Source organism: Saccostrea cucullata, unplaced genomic scaffold, assembly GCF_032062105.1.
Source record: "Saccostrea cucullata isolate Sc308-1 unplaced genomic scaffold, CSIRO_AGI_Scuc_v1 ctg3394, whole genome shotgun sequence".
Taxonomy (NCBI): domain Eukaryota; kingdom Metazoa; phylum Mollusca; class Bivalvia; order Ostreida; family Ostreidae; genus Saccostrea; species Saccostrea cuccullata.
This window is the reverse complement of record NW_026918302.1, coordinates 126122-137121: the sequence shown is the minus strand read 5'-3', so window position 1 is coordinate 137121 and position 11000 is coordinate 126122. Positions and strand designations below refer to the sequence as shown.

General features: G+C 31.8%; 1 protein-coding gene across 1 annotated transcript; it reads left to right on the top strand.

Moving 5' to 3' along the window:
• The first annotated feature begins 983 nt into the window (after positions 1-983).
• Positions 984-1550, top strand: LOC134262734 (uncharacterized). The gene is made up of 2 exons (XM_062745096.1): positions 984-1151; positions 1395-1550. Exons 1-2 carry the CDS (start codon positions 984-986, stop codon positions 1548-1550), a joined length of 324 nt encoding a protein of 107 aa, XP_062601080.1.
• Positions 1551-11000: the final 9450 nt, after the last annotated feature.

Below are 11000 nucleotides of genomic sequence, written 5' to 3'. Positions count from 1 at the left end.
GGTCAATATATGATCAAAGTTAGCAAATACTGGTACCATCTATTGTTAATTCGAATGTTGACTGACTTTTTCAATAACACTATACATAGGCCAATGCATGCATTTTCATGCTTCATGGTCATCGAATTTTTACATTTGTCCGATTATGATAAGGAACTCAAGGGGTGACCGATCGGCAAGGGATGCTTATCCATCCATGGCACTTCTCTCTTGTTATTAGAGATCTGTGTTTGTTCCAATGAACTTTTAAGCTTGGTTACAGTTTGTTCTGTTCATATTTTACTTTATTCACCAGTAAGATCAATTTTGGCATGAAAACAAAACAAATACGGATTTTATCATTAGATAATGCCAAAGCACATGTCCTTAAATGTTAGATATAGTCAAGCCCTTTGTTAAAAAGTATGCTAGAACAATATTTTGTTGTAAGTATTTTAAGAATCATGGAAATTAAAAAGTCATACATGTAAAGATTTTTGAAGTATAACCATGTTTCCTTCTTATCTTCCATAGTACCAGAATCTTGTCAGGATATCGCCTGCAGTACAGGATTAACGACGGATGGCGAGTACTGGATTTATTTTCAAGCAACGAGCAGAAAAAGGGTGAAGATATTTTGTTACAACATGGCATCTAATCCATCTGAATATATAACTTTGGGGAATCTCAATTCCTTTATTCAACACGATCAATCGAACTGGCCATTTATGTGGCAACAGTGTCAATCTAGTTACACACTACCTTTACAGAGGGTAAATTTCAACAAAGTTGGAATAAAAATTCAGGTACATGAAGTTATAACAATGCTCTGCTTCCGTTTCTGATAATCGTCACATAAATTCAGTTGATGTTAATTTATGTTTGCTTACGTCTTTACATCAAGGGTACATCAAAAATTTCAAAAATGATATTCTTTGAAATCAGAATTCAAAAAGCAAATCAAACAATCTAATTTAGTGTAAGTTATTTTCTCTATATAGAATATGGAAGTCAATGGATTGGACTACACCTTTACATTGCTGACTGGCACGCCTACGATACCGTATGGAGAAATTACAGATTGCAATGGTGAAGCATTTCGGAGTCCCTGTCCACATTTCGCAAGTGCAACCATCAACACTAAAGGAACAGGGCTGGTTATTGACCCCTCTGTAAGATTTCGTTTTCAAACATCTTAACAATTAAAATAAATTTAATATTTACGTCTTGTTTAGTCAAAATATTTTTGAAATAAATTCCAATGCTGCAAATCACAGACCCTTATATATAGTTACAAAAGCATGAGTTTTTTGAAATTTAAAACAAAAAAAAAATTGAAATTGAAGATTTACAAACTTTAAGCTTGATGTAAATTGATATTCTACATGTTCCTTTCATTTTTCCTTTTTTTGCAGTTAACATGGGAAACTCTTGATGGCAGTTACCCGGAGATGAGAGATTTTAAAAAATCAACAGATTCCGAGATTTCCTTTACCTGTGCAGAATGGTGTGCAACGTGTGGACCAAAGTCAGGACCCATTACATTTCAAGTGTCAAACGAATTTAGTTAGCATTTTCCCTCATTTTTATTTTCAAATCATTTTAAAATTAACGACAAACCCTTTGGATAGTTACTGTTATAATGATAAATTTATTATATACCCCCTTATAACTAGCTAAATATTGCAAAATAAAACTTTAGAGATCAATTGTTTGATATTTATCCATTAAACAAAGCACAAAAACAAAGGGACTTTTTAACGTGCAAGAAAAATAACGTCATGTTTTTGCGTGTTACGTCATCAGTTTCAGAGAGTGGTGATATGGATTCAGAAAACCACAGTGTGGTGATCCGGAAAGTCGGATCACGACGTCACGTGATTGCGTAAATTCAACAGTAAAATTGAGTGATACACGTTAGGTATATAATAAAAAGGGATATTGATACTCCGATACGAGAGATAACTTTTAATGACACAAATGTCTATTATTCCTTTATAAATCTGTCAAGTTTAAGTGCCTTTTTTGTCAAATTTTGCCCCGCAAATCATGCTATAATTGTTTGTATTTTATTCAGCATATACATTTCCTTTGGAAATTCATAAAAGTTAAAGAAAACTTTCATATGAGTTAGCAGAGGGTTAATGTACCATAATATTCCTTAACAGGATAGACTTTTTGTGAATAATCTGCTTTTTCTAGTTAGTCAACTAAAGCAATATAAATGAAAGGGGTTTTTTCCCCTCTCTTTTCAGTATCAGCTGCAGATGCTCAAGCCGTGGTCTGTCATAACTAAACGTTTACATACACTTCTCTATCGCTGATGAAGACTGATCAATCCAGGAATAACATGTATGGATGTCTGTAACAACGAATCCACCGCTTTATTATACCCCCGCTCCGAAGGAGAGGGGGCCCTTACCAAAGTAAAATTATTGCAGCAATATTGCCGCTATATAACGGCAACATTGCAGCAACACATTTTTGTCACCAGAAACAAGCTCTTTGGGTTAGTGAAATATCACCGCTAGCTGCAACAACTTCTGGAGATATTCTGGCAATACTGCCAGAAAAAAACTTTCTGGCAGTACTGCCAGAATGTCTTCAAAAGATCTAGGATTACCCATTAGGCATTTGTGAGCATGCTCAGTCATTTTCTTCCTCTGTTTAAATAAAATGGAGGGAATGCAAAGGCAAGCATGTTTTGCTTCATTATTGAATGGTATCTAGTTAATCGGAGTTGTTAACTGTGTACAATAGGATTAGACATGATGACTAGTAAGACTGAATAATGTGGAATAGCTAGAAAAAAAAGAATTTCAGCAGGCATGGCCTTTTGAAAGAATTATAGGAATGTCTATACTCTGTTTTCATCGTATATATATCAGATTTGGTAAGTCAAAACCATATTCTTTTTTAGATGAATGATTCTATGAAGATATAATAGGAAAAATTATATGCATTTCAACTAGTGCTTGTGATGCATGTATAATATAGCTTGTATGTATATATATATCATACCATTGTTGCAGGAAAAGATGAATTCATGTTATCAATTAAATGCATGAACATACATGTATATAATTAATTCATTGCATAAATTTGAATACTTCCAAGAAAATAATGATTCTATATATATATATATATATATGTTGGAAATGACAAACAAGCTATATATTACACATTATACTGATTGGCATTTGGGGATATGTGATTGGCAGCTAATTAAGGTTATTTGAAAAATAATGCAGAGTTGCTGGACATTTTCACAGTGGCATATTAATATTTTTATATACACATATTGTGTGCCCAAATTGATAGATTGGGGGTGCATATTGTTTTTGTTCTGTCTGTAAACTTTAACCTTTGCAATAAGTGATATCTTTTGAAATAATGAGAGTTAGAGACTTCATATTTGGTATGCGTTCTCCACTTATTAAGTCCTTTCAAATGACATCAAGGTCAATGACCTTGTGACCTTGACTGTGACCCATATGCTAAAAATAGTTTTTTTATTGAAATTTCGTCATAATTTAAGAACCATGAGAAATAGAGACTATATATTTAGTATGCATACTCAACTAATTTAGGTCCTTAAAATGACACCAAGATCTTTGACCTTGTAACCTTGACTGTGATCCATATGCTTAAAATAGATTTTTTGAACATTAGACATAACTTTTTGAACCATGAAAGATGGTGACTTCATATTTGGTATGCATTCTCCACTAATTATGCTCTTTCAAAGACACTAAGGTCAATGACTCTGTATGCTAAAAATAGCCTTTTTAAACCTCCACCATAGATTTTGAACCATAAAAGATAGAGACTTCATATTTAGTATGCATATTCCACTAATTAAGTTCTTTCAAATGACACCAAGATCAATGACCTTGTGACTTTGACTGTGACCTATATGCTAAAAATGGTTTTACAAACTTTGTTGCCGTGTTTCAAAAACACATCAATGTTCCCCAGCACAGTTTGTTAATTGTTAGATTGATAGATAATTATTTCTATTAAATACCAATTTAGATTTAGTGTTGCCCTAATATTGCTGCAGCAAAACCTAAAATAATACATGTACTGCAATTACTTTGCAGCATTATTGCAATGGTTTATCAATAGACGATATTTATTTTCATTCCTAAGCCGTAGGCTAATCAGATTTCTGTTTTGCATTCTTCACAAGACATTTGAGCATGATAAATATTAATTGTCTTCATATTTTATTGTTATGGTTAATTCCATAGTACGTAAATAAATGAGGGCATAGATCCAACACATCCCTTTATGTTTCAATGTTTCACTGGAAAAGATGTTGACGAAAAAATCACAACTAGATTTTACAGTATTATAATCATAATGAGCTTGATATCCTGTCTTTAAATTTCATTTTTATTGCAATACTACAATGTATTCATAAAGAAATATATCATTATCATCTGCATATTAAATATTACTGGTTGTCATGAGATGTTAATTCTTTCAAGGCACTTGATCCCTCTATTTTCAGAGGTCTGGGGCCCGTTTCACAAAAGAACTTACGACTAAGACCAAAAACTTTAGATTGTTGTAATATTTTGCAAAATTAATATTTCTCTTTGAAATTGTTTGTGTAATAATATCATACCACATTCCTCTAAAAAGTTTGAAATAATTTTCGATATAATGTTTATTAAAATGTTATATGAAGAATTAAATTTGTCTTAAGTCGTAAGTCCTTTTGTAAAACTGGTCCCTGCATTGCGCCTACACATACGTTGTATTGTAGCAAGTAAATGGAATATCTAGAATACTCTTCGTAAATTATCTTCACGTTTTGAGGTTAGAATTTTTTATGAAGAATGTGATTGCTAGTAAAGCAATACTTTAAATTTTCTTCATAGCAAAATAGACCGAACAAAAAGTGAGCATAAGCTGCTGACAGAACAATTTCTATTTGCCCTCTCCTATATTTTGTTTGTAAAACACATTATTATAACAGAAATAAGTTTTAAAGAATGAATCCGAGATTTTCGTGCCATTTGAAGATTTCAAGAGAGTCATTGTTTACAGGAAAACGTTTTAAAGTGTTTTGGACAAAATTTACTTCGTACGTACCACTCTGAATGAAGGATACTCTTTGATTTGGAACTTGTGTTTATTGATTCTTTTATCCTCAGTTAATGTGTATAAATTTATGATTTTCTTGTAATCAAAGCCTATTGCCAGGAGATGGAATATGCTTCGATTAGGCTTCCATTTATGTCTTTCTTTGGTGATAATTTCGGATGGAAAAGCAAGTAAGTTTAAAGATGAATAATTTATATGAATACAAAAATAAAAATCCTTTGTTTAAAACTTAATTGTGATTTTAAAAATCATTTTAGACGAAATGTACTTTCGGCAGACAAAAATAAAAATAGACCATGTTGAAACGTCGTTGTCGGTTTGGTCTGGTATCTCCTCTAGCCTAGCTGAGTGTAGTGTGCGGTGTTTTGACCAAAGTAACTGTGTTTCCTTGCTGTACAATTTTACTGAGGCATCTTGTAAGCTTTTTGACGTAATTTACAACACTGATGGAAGTGTGGGCGTCGGAGATGTCGTTTATTACACGTTGCAAAGCGGAGGCACTCTTTTGGGTACGTACAACCTTCGAATTGGAACACTAGTATTTTTTAATGTATAATTACATGTATTTTTATTATCATTATACTTAAGACAAAATCAGCTAAACTAATTGCGTGAAGATATGATGACCATTATAATACTGTAATTCATATTTGGTTATATATAGAGTTCATCCAAAGGGGTAAAGACCATCTTTAAACAATATTACTTAATGGTGACTTCATGGTGGCTAAAAGGTGGCTTATAGAAGTTTATTCCTTTAAGCCACCATTAAGCTGATGCTACTGGGTGCTTAATGTCCAAATTCATGTAGCTTGATGGTGACTAATGTCCAAATTAAACTATCTTAACGCACCCTTTATCAAGTCTTAAAACTAATTTGTTATGGGTAAAGTTGTTGACATGTCATTTTCACAAAATTTTGTTCTATTTTAAAAAATTTTGTCTCGTTATTTCTAATATTTTTGTCAATGCTTTTGAACTCTGGTACTGAGAACAGCTTAAAGTCATTTATGTAAATCCACCGACAATAGTTTTAGAAAATGATTGTGTAAAAAAAAAAATTCAAAAGACACAAAATTTTATGCTTATAAAAATATACTGCAGAATCGGAAAAAAAATGAACAATTGAAAGATATGATTAATTATGTTTAAGGAGGAATGCCCACAACCTTTTATTTTATAGATCTCTGAGTCAACCTTTTTAAACAATGCTTTCAGCATTGAAAGGTCGACATTAGCTTTTAATTATTTTACATGATTTTTTTTTTTTTTTTTTTTTGTATTTTTCAAAGAAAATTTAAAAAAAAGAATATTTACTTCCTTAAATGGGTATCAAAGTGAGTACAAAAATTCGCCACATTATTGTGTTTGAAATTTATACATGTGATAATTTATGCATAACAGGCTTTGACCGTTATGCAAATTATCCCAAATATCGTTGATGCGCTGGCATACCCAACAACCTAGAACAGTGATTCATTAAATCTTTCTCATGATAACTAGAATTAAATTTATACTATTAAAAACTTGTACCAATTTGTATGTTCATCTGCAAGTGAACTGACGAATGATGTCACTTCAAAGCAGTCTGGATGAAAAGTTTAATTCACTCCTGTAACAGAAAAACGATAAAATGTCATGTTGGGTAAGACCTAGATAAATATTGGTTTTATTGACATGTACGAGTGATAAAATGTCAATTTCATTATGATGGCTGTATATACATTTGTAAATATGATTGACGCGGTCAATGAACGAATTTAAGAGAATTTTTTATATTGTTAATATTTGTATATTTCTGACAATTCCAATCGTAAGGAATTATGAACGTATGAGGACGTCAAATCAGAAGAATTCCTTTGCTTTTTTTTTACCGAGGATATATTGTTTAGGTTCAAAAAAAGAGCAAAATACCGTATATATGATAAAAATGTTTACTATCATATCCAAAGGAGAACCCAGTAGGAAACTAATATACATATCAAAATGAATAATGGTATTTATTATATAGTCTATTTATAGTCCCTATATAATCTATATAAACGCAAACAGTTCATAACACTACATATTCACCGGATTTTAGGCCGTATTCACCGGAGGGTCAATGCGCGTGCAACGGCATTGTGACGTCACAATGAAAACATCAAACAACGTTGTAAACAATTGTTGCAACGGCAGCAGCGAGCTACGTATCTGATCAGGAAAACAATTATTCAAACCTATTTCAGAATTATTTTTTAACATTTAGACGTCTTACACATAGCGAAACTCGGAAAGGAAAACACGGAGGTTACAAACAGTAATCTGGAGACTTTTTTAATTTTCAACAATGGAAGATCGCAAATGAAAATAGTGTCGTCATACAGCCTTCGATGTCTTATCTATTCAAATCCGGACTATATAATAAAACAATTATGGACTCTTTTGGTGTTGAATATGGTTTATTCACCAGAAAAATATCCATATTGACCACGGCTTCGCCTCGGTCGATATGAATAAAATTTTATGTTTCATAAAATGTTTTATATACAATCTTTTTTACATTGTGTTTGACTTGTTTAAATTAAAATTGCAGTTATTGAATTTTATGTACTGGGGTCGACTGGATCGGGATCGAACTCATGTTTGGATCGGGTTCGGCTTGATCGGGATCGAGTGCTCAATTAATTCAATTTTGCAGAAACACGAGGTGAAGTCAATTTACCGCCACCTCCATCCTCCTCCCATATAATACAAGAAAACATTGATGTAACCATCAATTGTCGCCCGGGAAGTATATAAAGTAAACAATGAAATTGAGTCTTGATCATCAAACCGCTTCGATATGTATGAAAAGGCATGCGTCTAATTGATGGAGACGATAGCTGCGAATATTTTGAAAACTTCTAGTCGGATAAAAATCAAACCAAAACGATATCATTTTAAACTTGATCAATTCCTCAGGTAAATGTTGACTGCATAAATATAAATTGAAGTTAGACACATGCATCACCTATAATCAAAAATGTATTAATTTTCAATTTTAAAATATAAAACACGAACTGTGCAGAGTACGTTTTTATGCGAGAAGTAAAATTCGATGTTCTGAAAAAAGGGACCTGTCGTTTTTCTATAGTAAATGATAAACAACTTTATATATTAAATATGAAAACATATATATATTTTGACAGATTCATTTTATGAAGTAAATATATTATGTATCTCGTAATTTATAAACAGAAAGAACTTCTGATTAACAATCTTTTCAATATTTAGAAAACCTTTAATTCTTAATAACTACTCCCACCCCAATCCCCATGCACAAACAATCAAACTTATATGTATAGAGCAGCCCGGTCCTCCGGGCTGCAATAAATATCTGAAAAGGAAATTTTTGATTGTTGAATTTTTGTTGTATAGATTTTTCCTCATTGTATAAGATCAAGCATTTAGCATGCTGTGTGGCCTCTTTGTTCACGCCACCTTCTTGTTACACAAACTTGGTAATCATTATATAACAATAGCTGGGATAAGCACTAAGTCGCAATATATCATATCTAAGTTGAAACTATTCATTATTTGGCCTTATCCCAGCTATAATTTACATGATTGTGTGTAATATTGTATATTTATGTGCTTTTGTTCACTTTCGTCATTTATCTGGTCAATAAATGACATTTTCACTCAACTCAAGTTCTCGTGTCTTCTCTAGTGTTTCAAGCAACAAGAACAAGCTACGGAAAGGCTTTTCATATTATGAGATTTACTTTTATTAGTGGAAAAGTTGTGGATATAAACATTTTTCTGGTGAATAACAAACCATATTCAACACCAAAAGAGTCCATAATTGTATAGTATTGTATATATGCCGAATACAGTTCTGTAATAAAAATATCAGACAGTTTGAGGCCCGTTAGGGCCGAAAACTGTCTGATATCTTTTATTTACGGATTTAGCTACACTGAAGAATGTATTTGAAAGAATTTGAAATGGAGAGTGGGGAAAAAATTTTTATTCATTAAAACAAACACGGAGATTAAAGCAGTGCAACGAATTATCAGGGTGCGTCAATTTACCCAGTTGGAACCCAAATCGAAATAAAATGAACCCAAATGGAATATTATATATATATTATATCGTATTCTCAAGGTTTTACTTATTTAAAACATAGAAAATCATGAAATTAAAACAAAAAGAGAATATTTTAATATCATTATTTTCTTCAATTATATTTTTTAAAATGCGTTTTACTTCTATTTAGTAATAAATAATTGAATACAAAACTGAAGTATTTGATAGTTTCTATGGCCGTAGGAACGGATGGGGGGAAGCCATGCCCCCGTCTCTACCCCCAAATAATTTTGGCGGTATATTGAATATACTATCAAACCTTCATGTTTCAAAATACAATATTAGAGATTAATAATATAAAAAAATCATTTTTAACTGTAAGTTCATTTATTTTCCTCATTTTAAATAAGTATTAAAATACGATAATACATATCTAATATTCCATTTGATGTTCATTTGGGTCCATTTGGGTCCATTTGTGTTTCCATATGGGTCCATTTGTGTCCTTTTGGGTAAATCGACGCGCCGAATTATCATACAGACAATCTAGTGAATGATGAATTTGGAATGAAATGCCGATATGAAAAATATCCACTGAAAATTAAGCAGATGCTAAAGGTACACTTCCATTTCATTTTTTTATGTTAAGCGTCTACGTATACCTTTGTTTTTGATGTTCCATTACAGAAAAACAAACAAAAACAATAATCTAGGAGTTTTGAGGAAGGCGTTGAAAATCTTCAAATTTCTTTCAAAAGTTGCCAATCTGTCAATTAAGTATTAATTATCATATACTAGGCTTAGCTACCTTGATTTTGCATCTAGGCATTTTTTTTCTGTGAGAAAAATGAAATCAAATTGTCGAAAATTTGTGTTTTATTATGAATTTATTTTTGGGGCTTTGAAATTTTATGCACTTTTCTGGTGACCCCCAGTGTGTCCAATCTTTTTCAAAAACCAGAAAAAGGGGTTGAAACACTTCCCCAATTTTAATAGGTTAATTTGAAGTTTACCCGGTTTTTTTGTGGGTTTTTTTTTTTTGTTTATTGTTATTTGCATTATTTGGTTTGCCGTTTGTTCTTCTACCTGTCACAGTATATTCGGTGTAATTGAAAGTTTAATTTCTTTATTTGGCAATTCTGTAAGATCAATGTTTCTAAATCTTCATTCTATGTGAGAAATTATTAAATTATTAAATTTCTGTTAATTTAGTATCACACTTTCTATTTATTCTGTTCAGTAGCAGTCCAATTTTGAAGGATATCAGTACTGAGACAGTCAGATATTACGATTGATATCAGACTGCTCACTATAATGTCGGACTGCCACAGGTAATTTTTTAGACTCCAAAAACAAAGAAAGGACATCACAGCAATGTTTTAAACGTATCATATTCCCTTGCTTGCGCCAACCTTTCTCAACACTTTCAATCTGTATGTTGAATTGATATCGGATCCTGAATAATTACATCCTAATGGACATTGGAATACACGAATTCCTGAATTTATTTCTTCATCCATTACCTTCTATTCCATTGATTTTAAGTTTATGATCAGTTGTAAAGAAAGAAATCAGGGGCGCTAATAAATGTTTCTGTGGAGTACTCTGAAGTGCAATTTACAGAATGGCGTATATGAAAGCCCAGAAGGCTTATTCGAGATTCAAGTTTCGAAATACGAGATTCGAAATTCGAGATTCGAAATTCAAGATCCAAACTAACCAATCAAAAGCGGGTTCAACATTTGATTACTTCCTTTTGTTATGTTTTTACTATCAAGAAATCGTTGAATATATTTATAACAAATGGGTCATTTGCTAAAATGATAATGCAAGAAAAAAGTTTTATGTATTAAAAC

Excerpts from the sequence above, each read along its gene's own strand:
- LOC134262734 (XM_062745096.1), top strand. The coding sequence starts at position 984 with ATGGAAGTCAATGGATTGGACTACACCTTTACATTGCTGACTGGCACG. Across the intron at positions 1,152-1,394 it reads GGCTGGTTATTGACCCCTCT|TTAACATGGGAAACTCTTGA; the intron begins GTAAGATTTCGT and ends CTTTTTTTGCAG.